General features: G+C 35.1%; 1 protein-coding gene across 2 annotated transcripts in view; it reads right to left on the reverse strand.

Moving 5' to 3' along the window:
• IntS10 (integrator complex subunit 10) overlaps positions 1 to 15,621 on the reverse strand; it is a 59,349-nt gene that overhangs the window by 30,007 nt on the left and 13,721 nt on the right. For both annotated transcript variants that reach the window (XM_081729936.1, XM_081729935.1), the window contains exons 4-7: positions 15,023 to 15,138; positions 13,214 to 13,295; positions 2,568 to 2,695; positions 1,990 to 2,105 (exon numbers count right to left, since the gene is read on the reverse strand). In XM_081729936.1, coding sequence (XP_081586062.1) covers positions 1,990 to 2,105; positions 2,568 to 2,695; positions 13,214 to 13,295; positions 15,023 to 15,138 — 442 coding nt within the window. The remainder of the gene's footprint in view (positions 1 to 1,989; positions 2,106 to 2,567; positions 2,696 to 13,213; positions 13,296 to 15,022; positions 15,139 to 15,621) is intronic.

The raw sequence follows: 15,621 nt of genomic DNA on the forward strand, positions 1-15,621 counted from the left end.
TTCTTTGCTGGTGTTCACAAAATTAATTATCACAAATATTTAGCGCTGATTAACTTACTATTTTGATTGTAGTACAGATGTATGCTCACTGGCTCACAAAAGATGATTAAATTGTGTTCCGATAATATTTGAGTTTAATCATAAGTAATAAAATGTGAATTATAGAATACAAATGGTTCGTAGCTTTTGTTTATGTGTGGGCCAATATTAGAATAAGTTAGTGATATGCGCTATAAAATGTGTAGAAAGCATGCAAGGTTATTATTATAATTTGGATTTGATATGTATCTTGATATTGCATGTATGGAAAATAACGATTTAGTATTTCATAAACAATGCAGGTAAACACAAATATGTAAGAAACTGTGAAATGCATTTTTATTTAAAATTTGAGGATTTCATAGGTATTACAGCGACGGCTATTAAGAAAATTGTGAATTAATTTAGATGAGCTGTTACGAGATTTTTTCCTTTTAAAAATATTCCTATACAATTTGCTGTGAATAAAGATTAAGATAATCAATACACAATTTCATTTCAGTAGTTAGCTAGATAATTTCTTTGCATTTCATCAGTGTATTTCCAATTATGATATTTTTTTTTCTTTTTAATTAGCAATATCAATAGGGTTCTCAAGTATTCAAACACCAACTTGGAATATATCTTCTGAATTATAATTTGGCAGGTTTATGATAAATCAGATTGCCGTTGCCAAACAATCATAAATGTTAATTTTTCACTTTCAGTAAAATTTCGTTTTTAGCATTTGTAGGAGATTCCTAACAGCTGCTAAAATGCCAACAACATTTACATAATGATTACCCTTTCTTACTACTATCAACACATATACAGTTTAAACAGTAAATTGTAAGTGGAAGTGAGGTTACAATCATACACACACTTATGGTATGAACACTGTCAGCCATTGAAAAGTATAATGGTCTATCTTCGAAGACTACTGTTAGATTCTCATTAAATTTACGAAGAAAAGAATACTTCTTTAAAAATAGTAACTAGCTGACTAACTAACTCTATGGCCTATGAACCCGGAGGCTCAATGCCGCGCTCGCAAAAGCTTTCCACTGACTTCTATCCTTAGCCAACTGGATCCAGTTTCTACGTTGCATTCCTATTTCTGCGAGATCCATCTTAATATTGTCCTCCCATCTGCGCCTAGGTCTTCCTAATGGCCATTTTCCAATTGATCTTCCAGTCAAGACTTTGAAAGCGTTTCTACTTTCTTCCATTCTAGCTATATGAGCTGCCCACCTGAACCTCCTAGACTTGATGACCATAACAATGTTGCGAAACCGTATAAATTATGTAGTTCCTCATTATGAAGTTTCCGCCATTCCACATTCCCGTTCCTCTTTGTCCGAATATTCGTCTCAGGATCTTGTTCTCAAATACTTTCAGTCTATATTCTTCCTTCAGAGTAAGCGACCATGTTTCGCAACCATACAGAACAACAGGCATGATTATCGTTTTATATATCTCAAGTTTCAAATTCCTCGACAGAATTCGCGACGACAAAAGGTTTTGAACTGAATGATAACACGAATTCCCTGCTTTCAGTCGACAATTAATTTCTTCGTGAAATATGATTCTTGTCTGCTAGTATTGATCTTAGATATTTGAAAGTATCCGCTTTATCGAAAGTATTATTTGATTCTTTGACGCAGGCATAATTTGCACATTACGATCACGATGACCTTCCATTTATTTAGTTTTCTTTGCGTTTACTTGTAAACCCATGTCCGTTACGTTAGTTTCTAGTGTTTATTTATGTGTACAAAAACCAAGTTTAGTACGTTATGGAAACCAATTTCAGTTGCGGAACTACGAGAGCGACTTAAAATAGTTCAAGATCAAGTGATGAAGTGCTAAAACATTCTAGCTAATAGTGAATTCAGAAAGGATAATAGGAAATATTCTTTAACATGAAGAACAGTTCTAGGATTTTTTTTTCTAACATTAAACAACACTCACCAACTAATCGAGTAGATGCCACTGAGATCCCACCCAAGTTTACTTCCAGTTACTTCCTGAATTTGGAATAGATTTTTCCACGGATCTTCAATCTTACTTTCAGCTTCTGGCAGGTCCTGCGGAATGTTAATATTCAAATACTATTATTTTATGATTAGAAGATATCAAAGTTATTGATAGATATTTCAAAAAACCACGTCATCATCAAATATATGGAGGAACTATTTTCTAAAAACTTCATAGTACTTTCTTCCAACTACTATATAATTTCAGTTTCATATAAAATATATCAGAAACAGCTTCTCTAGCATCAACAATATATATATACGAAAAATTAACAATACTTATAAAAGGCGAAGATATAAAACATCAAAAAGAGGACACAATATTAAACTTCCCTTTCTTTATATATATATATGTATGTATAAACTCTGGTTCATACTAATCAAATGTCGTATGTATTACATCTGGTTTCATCCACAAAATCATCACTACATAAAATAATAATAATAATAAATAGAAATCCAGCGATCTACTGTTGTACTTGTAACTGATAGTTATTCTTTGTAAAATGTTACCTGGATTGATTTGTTTGGAGACATAAGATAACAGAGGTAAAATTCAATGGACTTCTGAAGGAGTCGGAACAGAGTTTTTGCAGGCAGCTCCAAAGAACTTGAACCAATCAGAGGAAGAAGATCGCAAACTGAAATTAAGAACAAATTTGAAATAGAAAGAATGGCCAAGAAATTACTTACAATATTAACCAATCAAAAGAATATGACGTCGGGTTAAACAATCTGAAAATTCAATACACAACAGATTTTTTTGTTGTGTAATAAAAAAGTCTTTTTTTTAAAAATTAAACTAAAATGATTAAGTCATAATTGCATAAACTACTTAGGTATAAACAAGATCCTGTTGCTGTATACACTTATATAGGAGCTGTATCTTTGATGTGAGTCAATAAAATTACATCAGCTACTTATGGATTATTATCATCCATTCAGAAGGTAAACAGTGTTTATACATGAATGCGGGGAACCTTGGAACTCAATACCAATCTCACGAGTTTTTTTTATCTTCCTGAAATCTATCAGAGTTGTCTGTCATAATTTTCAAATTAAGTGTGAAATTGAAGACTTTTGGTGGCGCGCTGGCTCAGTGGTAGAGCGTTCACCTCCGGTGCTTGGGGTCCCTGGTTCGATTCCAGCTCGCGCCGTGTGGACGTTGTGGTGGACTAACAACGTGCTCGTGCGTTTCCTCGGGGTTCTCCCGTTTCCTCCCACTTTCTTCATTTCACAATTTTATTCATTTCTTATCATCACCGTCTCCTTTAGCCTAACCGGCATAACTGTGGGACGTAAAACTTGAGATTTCATTTCATTTTTGAAGACGAAAAATGATTCATTTTTCATTCCGGTATGGAAAATGATTTTGCTGTAATCACATGCAGTACCGTTACGATATGTGAGTGATTGTAATGCAGAATTGTGGTTATATATTCATTATTGATTCGCAGTATGGTTATGATACGGTTTTAATAAAGACACCTGTTTCAGCTTCCGAATTGTTTGTAAGTGAATGAATAATAAGAGTTTGTTTCATAGCTTTGAAATAGGTTCAAATAACGAAGAGAATGAAAACTGATAATCGGGGAGCTAGTGGTGCACTGGTTAACGTCACCGTTACTTGTTCAAGAGCCCCATGGTTCGACTCCAATCCGGGTCACTGAACTGCTTACTAGATTCTTAGAGCACACTTTTTTTTTGTTTGTTTTCTTGCGTGTCTTTTAACATGTATTACTGTTGATTTTTCATACTGTCATACAGTATTTTAATTAATTTGAATATTTTCTATTTCTTGTAGGTAGTCCGCCAGGAAGGAAACGTATGACACCGGAGTAGATTTTAGATGCTCTGGATAGATCCGATGTATTTGATGAAGACACATCTGATGACGAGGACTGGATTTGTGAAGATGCTGCGGATGAATATTCTAGTTCAACAGAAGATGAAGATATTTCAGCAACTGAAGATACACAGAATATCTCAACCGGAAGGCGACGGATTTGGAAGAAGATGAAGTTTGAGACAAAACTCTCGGATACATGCGTCTCTGATGATGATAGTAGTACATGATCCTATTACTTACTTCTCAAGGTTCATCGACGATGAAATATTTCATCTTATCGTTGAAAAAACAGAACAAACTCATCTATCACTGTCATCGTTTCCATTAAAATTTACTGCGACAGAAGTGAAAAGGTTTCTATATATATGTCTTTTGTCTTGGCTATCCTAACTTAAGAATGCATTTGCAAAAAGCAACGAAAGTTCCTATTGTGTGTAATACATTCTCAAGAAATCGCTTCTTCTAGGCCTAACACTGATTCATGAATTTTTTTTTTTTTTTCGGTACATTTGAGTTCGATTATTAATAAGATATATCCCTCGTCGGGGAAGGAAATTTCAGCGAGAACTGCTGTAGGACACATTTCATATTTCTTCTTTTATCTTTCGTGTGTTGAAATTTCTTTGGGAGTTCATAACTGACTGAATTTTGTTGGGCTTCATAATCGCATTGGTTTCAGAAACTACACCAGGAAATAGGGAGACGGTCTGGTGCGGTGGGTGGGACCAATTGCTTACGTACTGTATAATCTATTGTCGCGCTAGATGACTCATGTCAGAGTCCAGACAAAATTCTTCTCTGTTGTGTCTTGGCTATTGTACAGAGTGCGGCGGAGTGTGGTCTCTGAGCATTCGGCATTTTGTTGATTGTGTTTATTTACGTACTGTGCTGTTGTGGGAACAAAACCGCGTGTATCTGTGTGTGTGTAAGTGCGTGAGTGTGTTTTAATATATCAAAATGAAAGAAGTTACAGGCAACACCTCTTTGAAGCGTAAGAGTGATCGAGTGTTGAAGAGCAAGGACTATTATCATGAACGTGTTTAATTACTTAAAGCAGAAAAACCCGGGTAAAAGTATAAGTTGGGTCGCGAAAGCCACGAAAGCTTCCAGAACAATTATTTTCAAAATTCTAAGCAAGTTATCACATGGATCTTTAGTGACACGGAACAAGAAGCGATTAAGAAAGAAAAATACAAAGAACAACAGATTTATAAAATACAATGAATTTGTTAGGGGTACGATCAGACAAGGTCTATGAGTTCTTCTTTAGAAATTTGCCATCAACACTCAATTCTGTTCTCAAACAGGTAAATTCAGATCCCGATTTGTCGAACTTTAAAAGATCCACGTTCTACGTACTTCTAAAAGAGCTTGAATTTATGAGAAAAGACAACGTAAGGCCATGCTTATATATAGAGAGATTGATTGAAAGTGGTAAGTTGCTATTATTATTATTATTTATTAATCGTCGTGGTGGTGGATGTTATTTTTTTTAATGCGTGAGTTGGCAACATCAGTCGGCAGTAAAATACAACCGCGATCTGTTTTGCATTTGTTTTTAATGCTCAACTTGGCATCGCTGTTCTCATAAGAGCAACAGTTCACTCTTAAGTCTGGATAAGCAATAACTTACACAAATGTTAAATCTAGAAATGGTCGCGGAGCACGTTTACGTTCAGCATCATTACTATACATTTTTAAATAATTAAATTCACACAATAGTTTTTACGTTGCAATTAAATCGTCACAACAATTTTAAACTCTGCAGACTGCCCTAGCGACATCTATTGGCATGAGGCAGGCGGCGAGTGTTAAGTATTAGGAATGAGCGTTACTCACAGACTGAGGTGTTTCCCTTTTATTATTACTATTATTGGTTTCTATCGATCAAATCGAACCAATAGGAATATCTCTTAAGAGGGAGAAGGAGTGCGCCACAGCGGCCGGAATATTGGTGTTCAATTTAACATGGGATCTCAACCATTTTTTAGGCAAATCACGGTTTCATTTCGTTCTTTCGCAAAAATGTCTTAATAGCGCACTAAATATGATGCATCTCATTTTAAAGGTGCAATTTGAACGCTGTGCGTGATATTTTCTTCTTATAAATACAGATAAGTATAATCCAAATTCCCATAAGAAAATGATCAAAATCAGACGGAAAAGTCTTCTGTTTTTTTCCAGTAAGGAAAAGAGCTAAAAACTCCGGACTTTTTAGAGAATGTAGTACAATCTTTGTATTTGTGCGCTACTGTACTATTTTTTCGCTGTTTCCAAAGACATCCATTTCACAATCGATGAGAAATTATATCCTTCATAATTGAATCTACAGAAATCAGAAATCAGATTTTTTCGTGTTCACGTACTTGGCCGTATAACTGCTAGATGGCACTATAGTCATTCCTCATCCCCCTTTCCTTCTCAGCGGGAGCCAGTCCTTTTGAAAATCTACTTTGAACTTCTTAACAGGGGCGGGAGGAAGGAAATCATTGTGAAGAACGGAAACTTCAAACACGAGGAATGGCAAAATTTATGACCTCTTTGGTTGATGGTTTCTGTTTCAGCAGTACAGTGTGTTTGTAGATGGTTTCTGTGAGAAGAAGTAATTTGTGTTTGTAGCGATAAAGTCAACCTTTCGACAAAAATTTGTGAAGGAGAAGCCGAACCAAAGTCTTCGTTTATCTATTCCAAGAAAGAAATGAAAACTTCCTTCAGGCTAAGAATATACATGCAAGAGAAAAAATAAGATACATTATTATAATCTTTAGGATAGATTAATTCCCGAAATATTCTTTGTTTACCTGTCAAAAAATCAAGATAATATGGTATAAAGCTCTTTCATCAGCTTCCATCGTACAACATACTAGACACACACATTTATATACATACATACATGTACACACACACACACACACATATATATATAGTGGCGGATCCAGGATATGATCAAGGGAGGAGGTAAACCATAGTTTGCCTCTTTATCCAGAGTAAACAGGATTGAAGCCCATTTTATCCAGTGCATACCTGAGCGTCAAGGGGGGGGGGGGGCTATAGCCTCTATAGCCACCCTTGGATCCGCGCCTGTATATGTATACTATTTACAGTGCCGGAGTTACGTGTAAGCGAAACGAGCTATAGCTTAGGGCCCCGCTCTCTTGGGGGCCCCAAAATCTAAAGAAAAATTGGATTTCTAAAATATAAGAAAATTTAAAAAATAAAGTAAAATTTATATATACGTAGCAACAGTGCTTCCTGCTGTGTAGCCTACGTTCGTGTAATTAATAGGGCTCCTTCTACCAGTCTGCTTCCTAAATTATCTCTAGTTTCTTCATTGCTGTATGTAGGGTGCGTATGTTCATCTGGACACATAAAGGACCCCATTACCTTCAACAGCTTGGGGCCCCACTAAACCTAAATCCGACTCTGACTATTTATGCATGTTTGCTCCCTCTTTTTTCGAAGCAGTGCTTCTTTGATATTGCTTCCAATTTCGGCAGGTTTTACCAAGGGGGGAAGAGTCCTTACTCATTCCAGGCATTCAAACTAGGGACTGGACTACTTGCTTCCAACATTCTGTAACCCATGTTTCCCGGTCTGAATCAATTGTCTAAAGCCCATAAAACATTCAAATTCATATGTAGATGTTGCTCATCAGTGTCGACACCTAAATATTTCTCAATCAACGGTAGGGGTGTTTGGTATCCTCAATCTGTCTCCCTCTTATTAGCGGAGCGGTAGTAATATTCGGTAGTAATTCTTTTAAAAAAATGTTTTTTAATGTATGTAGTAACGCATAGGAAACTAAATTTTAATATACCCTAGTAGTATAGAAACGTACCATACGGTACCTTACCAAAATAAACACCCTATGCCAAGGACGCAAACATTAACAATAATAAAAAAAGATAATAATAAACATTTTAAAGATATTCTTTCATTAATCAAGTCGCACTTAAAAGTTTTAAAAAAATGTTTATGCGTGACTAAAATAAAGGGATGCGCTCTCATATAGGCTTACAGTTACTTTATAAATTCTTAAAATGACGCACTCCATTCTTTTTATTTAGTCTTGCATAAACAAAATTATTTTTAACTTTTTAGTGGGAATTTATTAACAAAAGAATGTCTTTAAAAGGTGTCTTATCATTTTTTTTAATTCGTTGGACACCTTTTCCAAATCCTAAAGTGATATGCAACCAGGGATACCAGGGCTGGTTAAAGGCTAGTATTTATTTTAGGATAAGGAAGTTGAAAATAAAAACATATTAAAATTTGCTTTTTAAAATAAATAGATATATTGCAAAGTATGAAAGTAAGAACGGAATATTGTATTGTCACCGGACTTTCATCGCTCTGCAACAGTTCTTAGTTCTATGACGTCAGGAAATAAGTTCAATTTATACGAACACTTATTTAATGTTTGAAACAAACACCTGTTACATCCTTGTACACTCATGTCAAAAATGATTGTCGCATTTCTATAACTGTCTTCTTGTAAAAATATCATGTAATAATGATTTTGCAGGTGACTTTTAATACTGATACTATGTGTACAATCGGGAAATATATGTGGTAAATTTCATAGGAAAATACAGTAATTATAAATACGAAGATTAGAATGAGTAAAATAAAATGTTGCTAAATGGACACGAAAGTTTTGTTTTCGTTTTATTGTTCTTATTTACTGCTCTTTTGACATGAAATTTGCCACATACATGTCTTTGCCGGTTGTACGCATACTAACATTATAAGAAATACCGGGTGAATTCGTTATCAAATTATATTCCTACAATAACATATTTATAGACATGCGACAATAATTTTGGACATGAGTGACACATCTTTTAATTCTATTGTTAATGAAGTGGTCTATTTCCCCCAATAAAAACCAACATCAAGCAGGGCATGTGCTCCCTCCTGACCTTCTAAGCCGGCCCCCAAGGCTGAATGTAACATTGCGGCTTTTTCCTGTTATAATAGGAAAAACTCAGGATGGTCAGCAACTGGTATCGAACCCAGGACCATTCGAATGTGAAGGCGAGAGAGAGGGTAAATCTGGTGGTCATATTTTGAAAAGAAAATAAGGAAATGGATTCCACTAAAAAAATGATTCACATTGTCAATACATTTCAAATCTTTGTCTGGGTTTTCTGCCTTTCAATTCCAAGTTTTTTTTTTTTTAAACCACGAAGGCTCTAAATAAATTAGAATATCGACTCTCCCGTGTGTGTGTGTGTGTGTGTGTGTTTTAATATTGGCATGGTTCTTCATTTTATATCAGATTCTTCCCGCACTATTCTGTTATTTACCATAGGTAGAATCCTTTGAGAAAGAGACAGGCGACAAGTGCTTTAGTTCTCTATGGTATGTTTGTGACCGTTGTAGATATTTGAGTGGCTCTCTGACAGGGGGCTGACGGCTGATATCATGTTGGTCCCTCTTATTTATTTGTTTCTTCAGTTCTGTTTCTCTTTTAGCCAAAAGAAAAGAATTTCACTCTTCTGTCCCATTTACAGCCGTAACCATCCCCCTCCTACGCTGTCCAACTTTGACCACATGCAGGGGAAAATGAAGGAAAAGGACGGGTGCATTTGCTTTGACGGCATTTCAGCGACAACCCCATCTGTTGCCAAAATAAGGAAACACTTTGCTCTGCGATATCTTCGATTTGTCAAGGTCACTTGACTCCCACCGGCTCTTAAGCTTGAAAAGTCGAAAGAAAAAGTGATACGTGTTCTTAGAGCTTTATGAAACTTTGGAGACCCTCATTAAGTCTCGTTATCTTTTTTATTATTACTATTATTTATTTTAATTTAATTTTATTTATTTTGTTTCGAAGAATCCTTTGTCTCTGGTTGATTTCCACCTCAAGCCGTAAGCCTCACTGAAAAAAGATCATGAAAATCGGGTAAAATTTGGAATTATCGTTCAAAAAAATGGAGTGAATTGATCGCCTCCCTTCTAACAAACTTCAACCCCAAGTAACCGTTGGGATGTAGTGTACTGTTTCTTCAGAAAAGATCACTCTGATTGTTAATCAAAGCAACAAAGGCATTACTACCACCATTGGTATATCCATAACAACTGCTAAATTGGAAGTTTAGAAAACCGAAATAAATTGGCAAAGTATAGTAAACAATTTCTACACAACTACCTTAGTAAAATGCTAACTAGTAATGAAGCCCAACTTCAGAATTGCTTCCATTGCATCATCTTCTATTGCTCCATGACTGCCTCTTACTTGTATTACCGTTCCATACAGATGAAATCAACTCTTTATGTGGACGCCGCGACTTCTCTGATATCGACCGGATCCCTTTTTTCATCTTCCTTCTCCGAATCGTTGTGTCTGATGGAAGTCTGCTGCTCAACAGGCCTCAGTACTGGGTGGCTTCTGGGATATGGTATCAACAGGTATCCAAATACAACGTATTCAGCTCTAATAGTAAGTGGACTCATGTTTCTTGGGATTAAATCCTCAAAGGAATTTCAACGATTGGTAGATGATATACCTGCATTTAGTGCCCATTTGGTGTGCCCTTTGGTGATTTTTGAAATAATAATATCTGTCCTCTTTATATACAGAGTCGGCTGTGGAGTGGACTTACAATATGTGATAGCGTTTTGGGGACTTTCTGTTAAGTTGTATTGTGGTATTACTATTTTAAATCACGCTTCCCAATTAAAAATAAGCAAAGAAACCAGAAGCATTTACTACGTTCTAATAATGATTCAGTGCTTTCCACTAATTCACTAGTACTATTAACGATATTCTATAAAGCTGGCTCCTATGTAAACATTTAATGTACATACGGCTACGAAGGGCATATTTGATTTGTATTGAAACATTATTTGCTAAAACAGAAAATTGCTGTCGCATTGAATTGCACTTAGAACATTAGTTTCTCCGAAATGAAAAATAAATTGCTTTCGATATAGCTTCTTCCTTTACTGTTTCAATTTCGATTTCGTTTGTTCATGCTACAACCCGCAATGGAGCAAAGAATACCGAAGGGTTACGGAATTTAAAGAACTAATGGATACAATGTGTTTATCTAGTGACATAATATTTAGTTTCACGATTTACCAACACTGAAACGCCATATTATAATGACGAAATTGTGAGACCCTCTTTTAGTGTTAATAGTTTTGCAACAAGAAATTTGATTGTGTCAGTGCATTTAGTGGGTTTGATGCTGCAGCAGATAAATTTAGGAAGCGTAACCACAGTTAGCTGAACATTACATTACACGCAGACCATTTGTTCCTCAAACTTCTTATGAGAAAAATTTAACACAAAAACAACTTAACATACAATACGTGTTGATTACTTAATAAAATGAATTGATGCATATTAATATTTAATGATCAACAACGACTTCTTATTAAATATGCCTCAATTTTAAAATGCCAAAGGCTTCAACGCCTCACTGGGTTTGAAACTCCTACTGTAAACTTAGTTCTCATGTCATACTTCCATTATACCATTTTACAGTATCATCCGTACTGCACAGACGAAGAATGTAGTTTCACATTTAAAATTTTATGTAAAATTCTACCTCTCTAATTCCTTAAGAAAGTACACATTTCGTTTTGTTAAGAAGTTAACGTAATTTCAAGGATAATACTGACCTGGAAGATGTGATATGTATTCTCTGACTTCAATCATTAACTTTGAGGAATTAACAATGGATAATTTTAAAACACACAATTCAAAGTGTGAAACTACATTCTTTATCTGCGCAGTAAGGATGATAGTGTAAAGTGGTATATTGCAGTCACGAGATGCGAAGTAAGTTACAGGAGGACTTTCAAAGCCACAGAGGAAAGCACGAGACCTTTACGAAACCGTTTGGCATTTTCACATTGGGACATATTGAACACTCAGACATTGTTAAATTTAAATATGATTCTTTGCGAACGATCACTTTTTTTTTTTCCACTTGATTATAAGATTCTTTTTAACGATTCAATTCTTCTTTTTAAAAGGAAGACTACTGATTAAGCCTACTCAGTTGAATCCTCTTAGAACATTTCTTTTAAAGTTGTAGTTTTTCTTTAAAGCTTTGTCCTATCATCTGAACTCTTATTTATTTCAACACTTATAATTTCTTTTGCTTACAATTCTAAAGCTCTTGACTAAGCCTTCTAAGATTAAATGGTAGTAAGTAGGCTCTTTTATTTATTTAAGAGTACGCCAAAATCTTCAGCTGTAACCGTGTCCTATAAACAGTTTCGTTACCTTTCTAAATGAAATTATGCATTGAATGAAGAAAAAAATGAATTTTAATAATATTTCATTTATCGATTTGCCTTTTGTTATCACAAGCATCTTCTTCTCTATGCCTCTCTGTGTCGAATAAGTTATTCACATATTTGTGGCCACTACATGTTCTGTTAGGCTTCCGATGCACCACAGCACGTCGCAGAGAGAGGTATGTGACGTCATTTGACTGTTGCATCTACCAAAACTAGATGGATTCCTTGTGGTCCAATAGAATAAACAGTTCACTGTTATAAATGATAACGAGTAACTTTGTCACAGAAGAAAAACAACAGAGAAATACTGAATTTCTTAAGTGAATTTTTGAAATACTTTTTGTGTTAGCATCAATGTATTTGAGCGTAGTTGCGAAATAACTCTCAAAGTACTGTAGCAGCTGTGAGTAATTCACAAGCATTCTGCTAAAAGGGAAGAGTAAATAACGACAAATGAAGGATACGTAACGACGCAACAGCCAATCTACAACAGTTGGAAGAAGCCTTATTTTCTAGACTTAGCACTAAGAGCAAGAACATTGATCAACTCATGTGGGTAGGGCTAACAAAGGTAAACCATACAACTACGGAATCCAATGACCCCACATCATGAGGCTACGGCGACTCAGTGGTAGAGCCCTTACTTCTGGGGCGTCGGGTCTCTTGTTCGATCCCAGCTTCCGCCAAGTGAGCTTTGCGGTGTTCAAACACCGTGTGCGTGGATTTCATCGGGGTCCTTCCGTTTCCTCTTATTTCGTTCATTCCACTATTATCCTACCCTTAGCCTCAAAGTATAATGGTGAGATGACCTGAAAAGAAAACGGAGCATTACATTGGTTGTTTTAATACGACACACGTTCAATTATGAAAAGATTCAGCCACTTCTAAGACAGACTATTTCTATCTCTCTTGTGTCTACTCTTTAATGAAAACGGAAGGCTGATTTGGCACGAGACAAAATCAATATGTATTGCAAAAGATTAACTTTCCATTCGGTTTATATTTCGTCAGGTTTGGTTTATACTAAATTTTAGTATACACATGAATGTACCTAGAAGTTTCCTGTAGCAATTTACAGCATTTTGATAGTGGCAGTGTTTCTCTGCAGTCATTAAGGTATCCATAAGACGTGCCTGAAAAAGAGAAAGGACATTTCATACTCTAATGTATTTTAAAAGCTGGCCTTACAGTGAATGATAGTCTATTTCATTTATTATTTACGTAATACTAAAAAGACACAATTATTGAGCTGGCCTCAGCTTATACGTCAAAATAACGTTGCCACATCTCAGCTCATTAATCTCGTAGGTCGTTGCCAGGTAGGGGAGTGTTAGGTAAGGTTGGTTAGTGACCATTTTGGGGAGAGCTCGCGGGTGTTCCTGGTTGGGTAAGACCTAGGGAAGTGATTTAGGGGAGATTATAAATACTGGCCTTAAGTACCATTTTGTTATTATCCAGAGAGTACACTTGCTTCGTAGAACCTACCTCATCATTAACTTACCACATGAACGAGAGTTAAAAATTTAAAATTATATTTCTATAGTACAACTCAGACAATACACTAAAGTCATCTTATTTCATACTTTTAAACAAAAGGTAGTAATTTTTATGGTCGGTTATTAAACGAGATTAAATCTAAAAATTCTGTATGTAACGGCCCGTTCCGTTCTAAAAGCTTTCTCCATTAGATGCTACCTCCCAGGTGATGTATTATTCTTTTTTGTTAATGTCATTTAAAGTTTACATATTTCATGTTATATATTTATTTCCGTTCAATTGTGTTATTCTGCAGATGAATCTAATAATTTGTTGCTTTGGGCATACTGTTATACATATATCTATTGCATCTTAAACTATGTGCTTTTGAACTAATCAAAATGGTGGATATTATAGAATTCCAACTACGTACATTACGGAATTCTGATTACTCTGTAAATTTTTATCCATGCTTTCTAGTATTGGAAAAGATAAAAATTGGTGAAAACTGAAATTATTATAACCGAAGTTGCAAGATTCTGATGTGGTATAGCTGTAACCGTGTCTGTAACAATTAAAAGAAAACATGATCTGATAGTTAACAGAGTATTTTTACATACTGTAAATATAGCTATAAACTATATAAACTATCTCTTCCAGAAGAACTATCAATTATTACTGGTAATAAAGACATAGTTTTAGCGCCTGTTTATTTTTTCGGAAACTACGCATCAGAGTTTATCCTTAGGCATGTCATTTTGTTAAGCCCGATACGATCTATCAACTGATTTATGTTTTATCTTTAGATAAGACATATTTTGGTTAAATGGAAAATAACGTTTAAAAGTTGATCATATCTTTCGTCTGTCAACCATATTGCAACCCCTCATCATGAAAACCTTGATGAAGGAATACTCTTCAGCATTAGTTTTACCTTGATAGGTTGTGTGGTTGTTGTACTGCATCCATTTTTAGGATTACCAAACGAATCGTTTCTCTAATTTTTTCAAAAACCTTTTTCTTCTACTGAATGAGATCTAGTTATCGATTGGAAATTTTTCCCTGTTAAACGCAATCTCAATATCAGACGAACGTATTCTTTTATAGACTGTGTCTAATATTCAATATAGTATTACCTGTAGACTTTCGGTGCTCCTCAGCAGAGCCACTCATCTCACTTCTCATAATCTCCTCTTGCCTGCTTTGTTAACACGATAATGTAAATTCCTTCCAATACAATCTTCTTTTGAGACAGGAAAAAAAAATTCTCATGACTCACAAATACGATTATCATGTATGTCCCATTAAAAGCTTATAAAAGAAATTTGATAGAAAAGTTCTGTGTCTAATTGAACAAAATATAAAGCTTAAACAAAATACATACCCCATGCTGGGAAACAGTTTGAGGAAACCTCTGTAGCAATAGCAACAGCAAACGACAATGCTCCATTGTGTCTTCGCTACGGTCCGCTGTCACTAGCAATATCTGGTGCTGAATCTCTGTAAATACAAGGAATGCAATCAAATAAAAGAGTTCCACAATATAAACACAATCTTCAGAAATGCACATAAATATTGGTGATCAGTTGATTTAATTTGCAATTTAAGCTTTTCTGCTTCTGGGCCCTCAGTTAGGGATCTGCGATATTGATAGAACATCACAACGTGTTCGATACATCGAAATATCAAAATATGAAAAATATCGAACATCCAAATACTGAAATATCAAAATACGTTGAAATATTGAATATCTAAATCACAAAATATTGATTAGTAAAATTGTTTTGATACTAGTATTTCGATTGACCGATATATTGCACAACTGTCACTGCCTGAGTGTGGGCAATACCTTGAATCACCTTGTTTGACTAAAAATGGCCTTGAAAAATAGCAATTACTAGAACTATCACTTCTTATGCATGAGCATTGATGAAATACCAGTGTTTGCCTCACATCACAGCTTAAATTTCTACGTAAATTTCG

Source organism: Thermobia domestica, chromosome 11 (assembly GCF_964235325.1).
Source record: "Thermobia domestica chromosome 11, izTheDome1.hap1.1, whole genome shotgun sequence".
NCBI classification, from domain to species: domain Eukaryota; kingdom Metazoa; phylum Arthropoda; class Insecta; order Zygentoma; family Lepismatidae; genus Thermobia; species Thermobia domestica.